The sequence below is a fragment of the Thamnophis sirtalis genome, unplaced genomic scaffold (genome assembly GCF_051295495.1).
Source record: "Thamnophis sirtalis isolate CommonGarterSnake01/CBP01778 unplaced genomic scaffold, rThaSir2_p1.2 scaffold_5, whole genome shotgun sequence".
Lineage (NCBI taxonomy): Eukaryota > Metazoa > Chordata > Lepidosauria > Squamata > Natricidae > Thamnophis > Thamnophis sirtalis.
This window is the reverse complement of record NW_028261385.1, coordinates 116,884,329-116,899,719: the sequence shown is the minus strand read 5'-3', so window position 1 is coordinate 116,899,719 and position 15,391 is coordinate 116,884,329. Positions and strand designations below refer to the sequence as shown.

The following is a 15,391-nucleotide window of genomic DNA, read 5'->3' as shown; positions in this document are numbered from 1 at the left end:
CTTACTGATACTGTGAAACAGATACATCAACTTGGATATGCGCAGAGAGTTGCTGGAAGACTTCTTTCTTACTGGTTGGTGTATGTCTTTTACTAGAGGATAGTTCTTGTCTTTATAGCACCTTAGCCTTCTTGCTAGTTTTATAAGGTAAAGGGTAAAGGTTCCCCTCGCACATATATGCTAGTCATTCCCGGCTCAAGGGGGCAGTGCTCATCTCCATTTCAAAGCTGATGAGTCAGCGCTGTCTGAAGATGTCTCCGTGATCATGTGGCCGGCATGACTAAATGCCGAAGGCGCACGGAATACTGTTACAGCGTTCCGTGTTAGTTTATAGGGCAAGAATATTTTCAATAGAAAATAGGTTGTTTTTTAATGAAAGTTGTTTTGTCTTTTTTATTTCTTACTTTATCCTCTTATTCCATACATCTCACAGAATTACTTATTTAACATAAGGGAAAACTGCCATTGTAGCTTTTCAAAAGCTATGGGGACATTTCAACACTTAATACGTTTGAAGACATAGATTGTGACTTTAATGCCCAGATCTGAGTGAAGTTGGACCTGATGGTAGATGAGCAAGTTTTCCTACTTGTATAATGAAGATTACAATTACTCCAGACTATACTTTCTTTGCAGATTGATGAGGACCCCAGCCTCATTCCTGAAGCAACACAAGGAGGTACTTACAATTTTGATCCAACGGCCAATCTTCAAACAAAAGAATTTAATTTTTAAGCTCTCGACAATGCAGCTTGACTACCCTGCATCGGTAAAATACACAACCAGATATCTACCATTGGAAAAACAGGCTCCAAGCACATGCCCCTTTGTCTGATGCTTCTAAAAGCAAGTTGTATATCAGTCATTTTGCAGTTGCCAAAAGTACCTGTCACATGGACTGTAAATGCATATGCATGATCTCGTACACTGTTCAATTTTTTTAACAGTCTCTGCTACCTTTCCCCTGGTTTTTTTTTTCCTTTTCCCATGAGGCCACAAGCTGATAACTGCAGTTTACAGTTTTAAGAATACCTTTTTGTGGGGGCACATTGGCTTCCCACACAAGAATAGCTTTCTATGGAAATAGCGTGCTATGGATCAAGACTCTTTAGTATGATTTTGGAAGACTTCTGAGAGGCCCAGTCTATTTTAATTTTTTTGAGCCTCAACTGTTGTCCTCTACAAACATATTTTCATATATTTAATGTGGAAGATAAATAAAGGAAAAGCAAGACAAATTATTTTCATTGGTGATACTGACATTTAAAAAAACTTCTTAAAAACTTGGTAATTAATTGGTTTAAAACAGACTACATAGATCAATAATTGTGTTCATTACTGCCTTAGAAGCTTGGGCTTGAAGAATGAACATTGTATTTGGACTAATAAAAAGGTGACCATTATTCCTAATTTCTAAGAACAGCAAGCTGAACTTGACCACTCTCCAGCCTGTGTGTTCCTGCTTTTTTTTTTTAATAATGAAATGCTGTGCATGGTATTTTACCTGAGCTACCATCTATTATGGACTTGAACTTTTGTTTTAAGCTGAAAGCAAGAGTCCAGCATTAAAGTAACAAAGCTATTCCAAATCAGCATTAGTTGATAAGAATCTTGCTTTCATCTTTCAGTAGTCAATATATTTTGGGTTTAAATTTATAACTGAATAATGTTGATTTATATTGGTTTAAACTGTGGAGCTTTCATGTTTACTGTAATTTAGTCTTAAACTATTTTTTTACTTACCAGTGCTTACGATGATGTGGTTGGCAACAAACTAGCAACTATTTTAGAAGCACCATAATAGCTTCTTTTTGAAGTATTGGAAGAGTTATAGAAAAAATAGTCTATAAACTTACTCATATAGTTAAAATACATACTAGTTGTGTGAGGCTTTGTGGAAGCTGCTATTATTCAGCATAAGCATAAATGTACAGCTCACAATGAAGACATTTACTTGAGCTGGTAACTTGGGAGTAATGGGGAAATTATCCATCCTGGCTCTAAAGAGGATTTAGGATTGCTGTGGGTAAACATGAAATTTAAACTGTGTAAGCTATCAGACAAACTGATATTGTTGCTGTTGTTCACTGGATGTACTTTGCTCCCAATGCCTTGATGTGAAGGGATACAAAACGTAAAAGTAACGTAGTTATTGGATGTGGGTTGTATTTACTGTGATGAAGATACAGACAGATGCCATGAAGAAAGCTTTGTTGATCAGCTGTTTTTCCACAATTAAGCAAGACATTGCAGGTGTTCATTCTTTTACTATATCTGCCAAGGTAGAGCCACTTTAAAGAGTGATCTTGTATCACAAAGGATACAAGTATGTGTTTTAAAGTGCAAGATTTTTACTTGCTAGATAATCTGTTTTAATACAGTGTTTTGGCCTCTATTTATAGATTTTATAAATTTTAAAATCAATTTCTCTTTAAGGTGGCTCAGACTTTTCAACTCCTGTGCACATAAAATTGAGTTGAAGTTCATTGTGCCTTTTTTCTTTACCCAGACATTAAATTAATTTGGTAACTGTATCCTATTAACATTATAGTCTAAAATCCTGAAATTGTGCTGTTTTTGCTGAAAACTAAGTAAAAAGAAAATCAAAATTAGATTTTGTCAATTTTGGGGATTTCAAAGCTGATATGCAGTTAATAATGTGAACAAATATCTTTGTAAACATATCCTCTATGCCTATATTCTTGTCTTAGATACTTCACTCAAAATAAGACTGATGATTTTTCACTACTGTGAATAATGATTTATTTCTTGCACTCAGTGCATCACCTTATAGATAAACATAGGAAAATCAATTTAGAACAGTAACTTGCCTTTCTCTCAGTTCATTATCACCTTATCAGCTCTTGATAGAGATTCAACCATTTTGTATTTTTCAAAAAGGGATAAAGGCTTGGATTTAAGTATCCTGCTGCACAAGAGCAGAAGTTACTTGAAACTGTGTTGAGAGAATTGCTGTTTTTATTTTCACTTGCTCTTTCCCCACTCCTTCCATCTACAGTCCCCATAAAGTAGTCCTGGAGGGGCCGGAGACCCTCCAGAGCGTCTTTTGATAGGAGATGTCGATAGTGGGAATGGGCAATACGATCTCTAACCCCATATGTGAGTTTCTTCCATTTACGCCATGGAATGGGGTCTTTATATTCAAGCTAAAATATATTGCTGCACTTTTAAGTTTTCAGAAGTGTTAAAATTGCATTGTGTTTTTTTTTAAACTCTCAGTTAACAGAGTAAATTGTTCCTTCAACAGAGGCATCTAAATGTGTTCTTAATTTTGTATATGGGCTTAGGTTTTATAACCAATAAAAAGCTGCTATCAAATATTATAAATATGGAAGATCTTATTTTGAAAACAGTGAAAATTCATCACTGTTTAGTCTGTTGAAGGGTTCCATTTCTTTGACAATGCAGTATTTGAGTTAGAAGATGCCTTCAATGACATGATATGATCTTTTTTTTAATTAGTAATTGAAGTGAGCATTAGTTTTGAATGTTAATCACAAAAAAGGTTTCATATTTGATCCAGATCTTTGCTCAGTGCCTTCTTAAGATTATGAGTCCATTGATGGAAACAAAATATTATGGGATGATGTTTATTTAGATGCATTATAAATTACTTAAGCCTCAGAGTGATTTTAGAATGACAATAGCAGATACTTTTTCTTAATTTTTTTCCTACATTAATATTGTTTTCATTTTGCCCTACATGTTTATAAGTAATGGTAAGATTTAAATTTAACTAATTTAAAGGAGTTGTCTTGGGCTGCATGTAAAATATATAACATAGGCCAAGGTATATAAATAACAACTTTACTATACAGATAGTCCTCGACTTATAACAATTGAGCCCAAAATTTATGTTGTTAACTGAGTTTTGCTCTATTTTATGACCTTTCTTGTCACAGTTGTTAAGTGAATCACTGCAGTTATTAGGTTAGTAACATTGTTAAGTGAATCTGCCTTGCCCATTGACTTTGCTTGTCAGGTGGTTGCAAAAGGTGATCAATCATAACGGGACACTGCAATCTTCATAAATATGAACCAATTGCCAAGTATCTGAATTCTGATCACAGGGCCATGGGGATGCTGCAACGCTCATAAGTGTGAAAAAATGGTCATAAATCACTCTTTTCAGTGCTGTTGTAACTTTGGTCACTAAATGAACTGTTGTAAGTTGAGGACTATCTACGCATACATACACAGTATGTATGTATGTATATTGTGGGGCCACATTACTAGCCATGGCCACAATTGGCCTGTGTGCTGGACATACACCCCCGAGGCCAGTTGCCCCCAATCTTTTGGGCACCAGGGACCAGTTCCGTGGAGAGAAGTTTTTCCGTGGACTGGAGGGGGCATGGTTTCACATGCTGCCTGCATCCCATGAATGGGGCTTTGCTTCTTTGTGTGGCCCGGTTTCTGACATGCCGCGGCCCAATGCTGGTCAATGGACTGGGGGTTGGGGACCCCTACTCTAGGCGGTTTTATCTCACATAAAACATATAATAAAATTAAGCCCTCATTTTAAAAATGTGTTAATTAAAACAACCATTATCTTACAGATAAATATGAAACCAATTGTCAGAAAGCTCAAACACACATCAGAGTACATGCTTTACCCACTTTGCTAAAACTCAAGACGTTGAAGTTGAATTGTTGGTTTCATGTGCCAGATAGAAACTACAGTAGGGTCTTGGGACTGCAATGCATAAATGCTTATGTATTTCTAAAAAAAATCTGCTTTAGTTTCCTGCATGCATGACGCTTATAAAACCAAGGGTAATTCTGGAACACGTTGAACAAAGAAATGGCAGAACAATTATTTCACTAAATCTGAATCTCATAGTCCAAAATCCAACCTCCAGAGAGCCTCCAATTGACCCGAAGCATTAGGAAATAATAAAAGGATTGCTGCAAACTTTGGCTGTTGTATTCATGCCAGGGCCAAATGGTAGTTGCCATAGGATCTTTTTTATTTTTACTCCTCAAATCCATTATGATTTTCTGCTAGAAAATGGTGTTTATTTCCATGCTGACTCAAGGTTGTGTAGAGCCTTTTTCCTCTCCAAAGATCACTGAGAATGGAATTTAAAATAATCTAGCTGCACCACAGGGCTGTAAAAAAGATGGAGATATATGTAGACTTAAAAACACAACTTCTAAGAACATTCCCCCAGTTAAGAAAAGTTACAGAAGTGGTAGAGAATTCTGTCTCTAGTGAGCTACTACCTTTTCAGAATTGATTGTTAAGTCAACATTGGTGTCAGGGTTCTGCAGCCATATTCCTTTTGGATCTTTGGCCTGCCAATTGGTTCCTTTTGAGGCACTGACCTGGGTCTCTCTTTTGAGAGGTGGGGAAGAGGCTATGGAAAGTGGTTGGCTGCTTTTCTTTATGGAGGGAATGTGATTGGTTTATATATGTTGTGAGGAGCCTAACAAAAAATAATTGCATTAGGAAGGAAAAAAGCATGGTGGCTCAATGGCTTAATGACATTGGAGCTGGGCTAAGCTCCAGCGGTTTGATGGTATGAGCTCTCATCATTCGCCTCAGGCTCTGCCCATCTAGCATTTCTATAGCATGTTCTATACAAGTAGATAAATAAGTACCACTTCAGTACCTATGGACATGTGGACGATTACAACTTGCTGGCACTTGACCATCCCAGTTGCAACCCCATTTGTGAGGTTGCTTTGGTGGAGGGAGAAGACCTCAGATGCTGCTGCAGGAAAGCCATTTGTCTTTCTTGTACTAAGTAGTTCTCCTTCCTGTGACACATCTTAAGAAACGCACAAGCGTGTACCAAACAGCTAGTAAACGGACAGCCAAACTGTTACTATACATTAAGCATTGTAGTCTCCTGGCTAATATCACCATACACCAGGGGTGTCAAACTCATGTCAGGGCAGCATCACATGATGTATCAGGACTTTCTCGCCCTTCGTTAAACCGGGTGTGGGCGTGGTCAGTGCGTTACGCATCCAGCGTGCGGGTTGGGAGTTTGACAGCCCTGCAATACACTATTAAAAAAAAACCTGAAAAAATCTCAATAGGAACATGTGTGAAATCGTGATTGTTGATCTAACCGAGCTCTGTTAAAATCACTGCAAGATACAGAAGGAGTTCTTACATTTGCTCTAGTTTTAAAATATGCTGATATAAAGTAAAAATAACCTTCAAGATGAGTTCTGGTGACATGTAGATATAGCCCATTAAATTTTCTTGTGGAGTTTGTCATCAACACTTGAGCTTAGTTTAGTTTATAGTGTAGTCCGTTTAACTTACTATTTCAACTTATTTAGAAGTTTCTGAAAATTAGTAAGATGAAGGACTGGAAAGGAAGAAAATACAATTTAATATAACAAGAAATTGAATTGATGGTCTCTGAAATTGTAGGCACCAACTTCCCCCATATAGATCTCCACCAAAACAATTGTATTTACAATATCAATATCAAACTTTAAATGTTCTTTTTATTAGCCCCCATCCCCACCCCAGTTTTTTCACAATAGTTATGTTCTTAAAGAGAAATTATTCCTTTTGAAAATGATTCTCTGTTTAAAACATAAAGAGATAATAGCCAGAACATTTTAAACAACACATTGTTTTGCTTTGGAGGAGGAATGAGCTCTTTTTAACTGATGAGATTTTTGAACGTTATATTAAAAATCCAGCTGTCCCAAAGAAAGTGGTATTTTGCATTAGTAGGCTTGAATTTATCACAAGTGTTGCACTTATCAGATTATATCTATGATAAACCTATTACGCCATACCACAGATGAAACAAAGTGTTAATGGAGGATTAGTCTCTCTTAAAACATAAGGGACTATGAAATGGACAAGCAAAGATCACTTTTTTCAAGTGCTAAAAAAAATCATCTTTCTCTGACAATTATTTCGATTCTACCTTAAACATATTATGCTTAATATGTTAGCTCAATCAGTTCATGAACAAAAGCCCAAATGAGCATCTGAGCAGTAACTTCATGAGCTGTGCAGCCAATACTGAACCACGAGCTCCTTACTGTGATGCTCAGGAACTGGAGAGCAGGAGACAACTGATTGCAGTTAGGCTTCCTCTTCACTCATTACTCAACTGGCAACTTCTTTTGTACAATGCAGGAGCCATAATTCTAGGTTTTTGGTTTTTTTTAAAAAGAAACTAGCAGGCATTCCGCATGATTTCACAACGGAAAGCTTTTCTGAATTTGATTATGAGACTTTGGCTGTAAAGTTTTAAATAAATTATTTAAAAGTGAGACTCAACGGGCTCTTTATCTAACATACCGGTAGCACCCAAAGTTAATCTGTTTTCTGATATAGAAACTGAAATGCTTTTCTTCTTTTACATCATCATCATCTTAAGAACAGATGCTCATCTACAATAGGTAAAAGACAGTTCTTATCTATTAAAAAATTAGGGCTGCTTCATTGTCTGCATGTTCTCAATTATGAATCCAACCTGTTGTAAAAATGAGACAAAGTTGCGGGCGGATAGTCAAACTCTGAAATAAAGAGCAGCAGACAATGCACAAATGCATGGATGGAATTTTAAAATAACCCAACCAATTCCAACTCAGGAATTATAGAATAACAGAGTTGGAAGTAACATTGGAAGTCTTCTACTCCAATCTCCTGTCAAGCAGGAGACCCTATAACCTTCCAGGCCAATGGCTATCCAATCTCTTCTTAAAAGCCTCCAATAATGCACCCACTATTTCTGAGGCAAGCTGTTCCATTAGTTCAGGGCTGTCAAACTCCCAGCCTGTGGGCCAGATGCACCATGCCCACATGCGGTTTAGCGAAGGGGAAAAAAGTATGTCACGTGATGACATGAGTTTGACACTCCTGGATTAGTTCATTTTTCTTGCTGTCACAAAATTTCTTCTTAGTTTAAGGTTGGATCCCTGATAATTTTCCATCCATTACTTCTTGTCTTGTTTTCAGATGCTTTCAATTCAATCAGTGGACTGAAGCAAACACAGAAATGAAAACTAGTCTGACATCTACCCTAATAGATATTATTCCCACCAGCTCCCACTACTGTACAGTGCAAAAGACTGCTACCTACTCTTAGGAGAACTGCTTAGCAGAAATAGTGGCAACGGTAACTGTTGCAAGCAGTACTAGATAGGCCTGTGCTCTGATCCAGCATCATTCTTGTTTTTTATTGAGTAAAGGTAGGATATAAATATGTGCTATGACTGAGTTAAAGGTTACTACAGAGACAGAAAACAGATCATAACGTCTTATGGGCCTAGCTTCTGGACAATCTGAAATGTTAAGACTGAGTTTTTGCTACTTTTTCTGCCTTCTAGTGGTCATCTGGAGATTTGAGCACAGACTTGTAGCTGTATGTAGCTGAAGAATGCAAACTAGTATATTACAATTATTTTTGGTTCCGAGTTTTAAAATGCTAAAAGACATTTTAATAAAGTGATTGCAATATTTGACTGCAAGAAGTTGCAATAATTCTATAAACTAGCAAACCAATTATTGGTTATGATCAACTACTGAATCTCTCAGTGGAGATAATGAATAAACATTGAAAATATTTACAAATTTATTAATCACATTATACAGTAGGGTTTTCCTTTGAGTAATAACTTTTTGAAGGACAAAATATTGCTTTCTATTTTTATAAACCTTTGTTTCTTTTTGTGATAATTTACACTTTGTCTTTCTATGTTTCCTCTTTAAGTTGAATCCTAAATACAAAGATTTGTAAAATCTTCAATGGAAAAAAGTAGCATCCTTTTAGTAATTCCTTTCTTAAGGCTAATGGAAGAGGAAGGAGGCAATTTTTCCCTTCTTGAATTTTTTTCCCACCCATTTTCTCCAAAAACCTGGAGCATCTTCTGGAGAGGATTCCCTCTTTCCTGTTCGCTTGAAGAAAATCTTGCATCTGCTAGAGAAAATTAGTTCAATTTTATCTAAAAAGCAAATGTGTATAATGCTAATTTAAGATGTAATGATCTCTTGGATTATGTTTCCTACAGAAAAAAATTACCATGTAATGAACCACAAATGTACTTCTGAGAGCTTCTGATTAAGACTGACAACAAAACCTGAGGGAATAAAATCTTGAACAACTGATTTAGTAATCTCAGGAAATTAATGCATTGATTGATATGCTGTGCCTATTTTTAGTAAATCAAGTATTGATTATGTGAAATTATGATTTCATTTAAAAATTTTCCACTACATTTGTGTTGACAAGATACCGTGTTTCCCCGGAAATAAGACATGCCCTGCTAATAAGCCCAATCGGGCTTTTCAGAGCATGTGCAATAAGCCCTCCCCCGAAAATAAGCCCGCCCCAACTATTTAAGCACATGCGCAACCGGTCCCCAACATTACCACTGTACCACCTACCGGTACAGCTTGCGGGGCAAAAAGAGGGCTTGCCGCAAAAACAACAGCAGGCAAAGCAAAGTGCTTCAACCTCCCGCCCTTCCCTCCCACGCAAAAAGAGCCTGCTGCAAAAACAGCGGCAAGTGAAGCAAAGTGCTTCCACCCCCCGCCCTTCCCTCCCACACAAAAAGAGCCCGTCACAAAAACAGCGGCAGGCCAGTAATGTGATCACCCCCTCCCGCCTGTTCCTTCTCACGCAAAAAAACACCGCCCACCTCAATGGTAAAGGCAGCCTGCCTGGTTCCCTTCCCCGCCATCCCTTTAGCAAGGGGTGGCAGGTGGGGGGGAAGAAGCAAGACGCGCGTCCTAGCGCTACCAGAGATTGACAGCTCCGCTGCATTCCTCACCCTTTTGTCCATTGAAGGCCCTTGTAAAAAAAACCTCGCGAGTTGAACTCATGAGGTTTTTTTTACAAGGTGATTCAATGGGCGAAAGGGTGAGGAACGCAATAGACCTAGATAGGTAAGAGGCTGGCCTCACTTCTTCCCCCCACCTGCCACCCCTTGCTAAAGGGACGACGGGGAAGGGAACCAGGCAGGCTGCCTTTACCATTGGGGCGAGGTGGCCGGTATTGGGTCATGAGGTGCGCCTCTTACCTTTCCAGGTCCATTGCATTCCTTGCCCTTTAGCTCATTGCATCCCCTTGTAAAAAAACCTCGCGAGTTGAACTCATGAGGTTTTTTTTTACAAGAGGATTCGATGGGAGAAGGGGCGAGGAACGCAACGGACCTGGAAAGGTAAGAGGCAGGCCTCGCTTCTCCCTCCCCCACCTGTCACCCCTCGCTAAAGGGATGGCGGGGAAGGGAACCAGGCAGGTTGCCTTTACCATTGGGGCGAGGTGGGTGGTATTGGACCGCGAGGCACGCCTCTTATCTTTCCAGCTCCGTCGCGTTCCTCACCATTGTGTTCAGGGAAGCTGCAGGTAAAAAAATACCCTTCTCATGACTTCAAGAAGTTTGAACTCGCGAGAAGGTTTTTTTTTTTTTTTTTTACCAGCCGCTTCCCTGAGCACAATGGCGAGGAACGCGATGGAACTAACTGGAAAGGTAAAAGGCATGCCTCATTTCTCACCTGCCCCAGAAAATAATAGCCCTCCCCTATAATAAGGCCAAGGCCATATTTCGTGGGGCAAAAGAAAATAAGACCCTGTCTTATTTTGGGGGAAACACGGTAGCAAAATTACAACTCTTAGGTAGGTCAACAAGTGCTTAAACAATTAACCTTAGCAACTGAAATAAATGGCTCTGCATCAGCTTGGCAGGACGGCTGAGTAAAGTCCTTCTGGGCTTTGTCCTGGAGCTTCAGCTGCTCCATGTCTTGACAAAGATGAGACTGTAAAAGTGGATTTCTTGCTCTGGGGATTCAACAAACCTAGAAGGGGTAGACAAATCCAAAGAAGACAAACTTAGGCTTCAAAAACCTTAAAGAATGAGGGTGGGGCCAAAACTAACCATATTAGATTTAACATAAATTAACTCTTGAATTTGCATACCAGGAATTAAAAATTACCAGGTATAAGAGGATAAAAACCTGATTTCGGAGCAGAACAGGCAAAAAGGATTTAAAAATCTGAAATAAGCTAGCAAAATCTTAAGACACATTACCAAGAAACATCCAGATCATAGGAACTGTTTTCTTCTGTATTTATGAGGTTTTAGCCACCATAACTTAAGGACACTGTCATCTGGAACATGTTTAGAGGAGAAAACAGGACTTGGCTGGAAACCAAGTCCTATGACACATGTCTAGAAGTGCTATATTCTGAAGGAGAATTTCGTGGTAGTAAAAAAAACTATGTCACTGGAAATGACCACCTTTCAATTTTTTGAATGAGCAGTTTTGCTTAGCAAGTCTGCCTATGATACTTTCGTTTTGTTTTGTTTTTCCTGCCTTTGAGTCAGGTTTGACTCCTTGCAATTGCCTGTGGTTTTCTGGGGAAAGTTTTTGGGAAGTGGTTTGCCCCACTCCTCTTTAGGGCTGAGAGTAAGTAATTAGCCAAGATTGCCCAGCCAGCTTTCATGCCAAAGGCAGGACTAGAAGCCATGGTGGCCTCTTTTCTAGCCTTAACTACTACACCACTACACTACACCAAACTGGATCTCACACAATACCATATGCCTCTCCATTAAATTATCTCACCTATTTTCTTGAGTCAATACTCTATCATAGACCAGCAGAATAAAGAGGATTATTTGGTCGAGTGTTGCCTTTTTACTTGGCTCGGATTCTGTCTCTGCATCTCAACCTGGAGAGGCAGGAAGCCAATTTTCCAGCACCTTTAAGCGAATCAACACTCTTCCTCAACACAAGGATGGGAGGGTGATACTCTTGTATCTGCCCTACCATACAATTTCGCTTGACTAGAGCCAGCTACATCTGACCATGGCATGATTACAATGTTGGCGATTGCTGTGGCTGGGAAACAACAAAACACCATTGCAAGGGACCAACCAATGCCTTGTGTGAACATCAGTGATGGCAGCTTTAGAGTGACAGCTGGATCTGTCAAGGGAGTATTGAGACAATTCCCTGAAGTGGGTCAGTTGTTTAACATGGTTAAACAAGTTATCTGGGAAATGCATTGGGGTTTTGTGTATATGTGTGTGTGCACATAAAACTTTAAAAAACAGCAAGAAAGTAATCCTAGCAGAAGATTCAAGAAATCCAGGAGATGTAAGAACAGATCTTACTACCCCAATGTCTCAAAAATCCCCAAGTGTTTCATTTTTCTACAATGAAGACAGAAAATAACGGCAAGACCTCAATTCCCATAATTGGATCAAGGAAGTGAATTAAGTCACTCGGAGACCATTGTCAGACCATTGTTTAAATTAATGTATTCAATATATTGTATTATCAATGTATTAAATATAATGCATTATTATATTAAGTATTTTAAAGCTGTAAAACAATCTAAAGGTGATATTAAACAGTGCCAAGATAATATAAAAACAATAAAAGGTCAATACAGAGAATGGCACCACAAATAAGAACTACAGATAAATATTCTATGATATATTGAGTCATTTATTTCAGAGATGTTCCTTTACCTAAAATTTGTACATCCTCCCTAATCATGTTGTGAGTCTCAGGCATCCTCACATACCCCCACACCTTCCCCAACCAGAGCTGTACCCCTGTGCATTCTCCTTGAGCTGCACAGCTCCTCTTGTGAATCCCCATCCATCCTTCCCAATCTGTGTGCCCCCTCTCATCTAACCCCTTACACTCTCATGCACCCTCCCCAACCCACATGGAGGACCCACTTCCTGACTAGCATGGTGCCTCTTATGGGAGGACACGCAAGATCCATTGAAGGTGCTACACAAGTTGGGGAGACTGCATGGGAACACAGTGTGGATCAGGAAGTGTGCATGAGTGTGCACAAGAGGATGCCATGGAGGTTAGGGAAGGCATTTGGGTATGTGGTGGTGTGCAGGAAGTACCATGTGGATTGCAGAGGGTGCATAAAGTTAAGCCAGTGGCAACCACTGTCCGGGAGCATTGGCAAGCCTGATCATCTTTCAGCTTCCTGCTGGCTTCTCCATTGATTGCATGAAGCTACCAGGGAGCTTTGGAAATAATGATGTGGCATTGAAGCAGCAGCAGTGCAGCCTGAATCTGCCACAACTTCCCCAAATTTCAGTCCCATGGGAATCATGGGTCATGGCATTCTGTAATGGGGCCCATTTGAGGTGTCTTGGTTCAAAAACTGTTGCTCTGTGACATACAATTCAAGGTTACAAATTAACAGACAAAATAATTTAGAAGCATATATATATGGTATCTCTAATAATTGAATTGAATTGAATTTATTATATTTCTATGCCGCCCTATTCCCAGAAGGGACTCAGGGCGGCTCACAACCCAAGTCAGAGGGGGGGGGAGGGATACAAATGGAAAAAAAAAAGACATGGACAAAACAATACCACAATTTAAAAACACTCAACAGCCACACCATTCAAGCGGGGACAGGAACTCATCAGCCCCAGGCCTGTTGGAACAGCCAGGTTTTAAGGGCTTTGCGGAAAGCCTGGAGGGTGGTGAGGGTCCGAATCTCCATGGGGAGCTCGTTCCAGAGGGCCGGAGCAGCCACAGAGAAGGCCCTCCTCCGGGTGGTTGCCAGTCGGCATTGGCCAGTAGATGGAATTCGGAGGAGGCCTAATCTGTGGGATCTAATCGGTCTGTTGGAGGTAATTGGCAGCAGGCGGTCTCTCAAGTACCCAGGTCCAATACCATGAAGGGCTTTATAAGTGACGACTAGCGCCTTGAAGCGTATCCGAAGACCTATAGGTAGCCAGTGCATAATAAAATAGCAATAAAATAATTAGGTTCTAAAACTTCAACTGTTCTTTTTAATATGCCTAGGAAAATACAAAAATGTTATCTGGCTGTGAAAAGACCATAATGCAGGTATGTAGCAGCATCAGAGAAAAACATCCTTTCTCAAATTTTACTCTATGGCCATAATAGATAAATGCAGAAATACATGTTTCTCTAGAGAGAGACATTGAGAAATACATATTTAAAACAGTCATTTATTTATCCTATCATTTTACTGATTTATGAGATTATTTATGTATGTATGGCAGTTCCCCTAAGGGTCAGTGCTCATCTCTGTTTCAAAGCCGAAGAGCCAGCACTGTCCAAAGATGTCTCCGTGGTCATGTGGCTGGCATGACTAAATGCCGAAGGCGTACGGAACACTGTTACCTTCCCACCAAAAGTGGTTCCTATTTTTCTACTTGCATTTTTACATGCTTTTGAACTGCTAGGTTGGCAGAAGCTGGGACAAGTAACTCACTCACTCCATTACATGGTGCTAGGGGTTTGAACTACCAAACTGCTGATCTTTCTGATTGACAAGTTCAGCATCTTAGCCACTGAGCCATCACTTCCCTAATATATATGTAATGGAGTGAATGAGTTACTTGTCCCAGCTTCTGCCAACCTAGCAGTTCAAAAGCATGTAAAAATACACACATACAAACACACACACACACACACACACACACACACACATGAAGCAGCAGAACAACATAGAGGCAGAAACAAACTGTAATTTGAAGAAAGGGGGGGGGAGAGAAACTATTATTTACACAAGGCAGCCAGAAAGTTCTCAACTCTCAACGTAATATCAACCAAGCCTTTTAAGAAAATGTTTTATTAGTAGTACAGCAACCATTGAAAATGTCTTTCCAGCATCTTCAAGTGAAAGGAAAATCTGATTAAGCGAGTGAGGAGGCAGTGGAGATAGGTAGCTTTTGCATAGTTACTCCCAGATGCCCAAAGTTCAGGGCATATTTGCTGTCAACAGCGCTGGGTTAATGGGCTAGCAAAAATCTGTTTCTTTCCACTCCAATCTGTAGGTATGCCCTACAATTAAAATAGAGCCACCTGTGAAATATTAATATGAAGCTCTCCTAAGCAGAATATGCTTATTCAGGACAACTTTTTAAATCATCTATCCTACATACGCCAATCAAATGTGGTTTATTCAACAAGCCACGATTCAAACAACTAGGTTTTTTTCAGTGCATTGTGAGAAACTAGAGTAGTCTTTTTCTCTAAAATGAGTTCTATTATAGAAATGCTTCTTTTGACTTTGTAGACCTGTTGCATTATTTTTCTTCGATCAGAGCAGAAATAAGTGAAAAGGCAAACGATTTGAACGCAGCTGTTGCCTCTCCGCCGTCGGTTCGCCCATCCCGCAAAATGATTTCTCTCATGGGAAAACCGGGGCGGATCGGGGGTGGGGGAATGAGAGTGCTATCAGATCTGGACTGCAAAACTCCAGGCAACCACTAGATGGCAGTATTGTAAAGCGATAACAAAAGCTTCATGATTTTTGGCCAGCTAGCGCTGTCCGCAACATTACAGCCCAGATTTACTAGACAACCTACTTTGCTTTTTAAAAAAAGAATCAGGAAAACTAAAAGCACGAAAAAAGATGTTTCTGCC

General features: G+C 39.4%; 1 protein-coding gene across 3 annotated transcripts in view; it reads left to right on the top strand.

Annotated features, from left to right (window-relative positions):
- The window catches only part of KPNA3 (karyopherin subunit alpha 3), a 49,221-nt gene extending 40,109 nt beyond the window's left edge, over positions 1 to 9,112 (top strand). For all 3 annotated transcript variants that reach the window (XM_014055321.2, XM_087716717.1, XM_087716716.1), the window contains exon 17: positions 637 to 9,112. In XM_014055321.2, coding sequence (XP_013910796.1) covers positions 637 to 735 — 99 coding nt within the window. In that variant the 3' untranslated portion in view covers positions 736 to 9,112. The remainder of the gene's footprint in view (positions 1 to 636) is intronic.
- Positions 9,113 to 15,391: the final 6,279 nt, after the last annotated feature.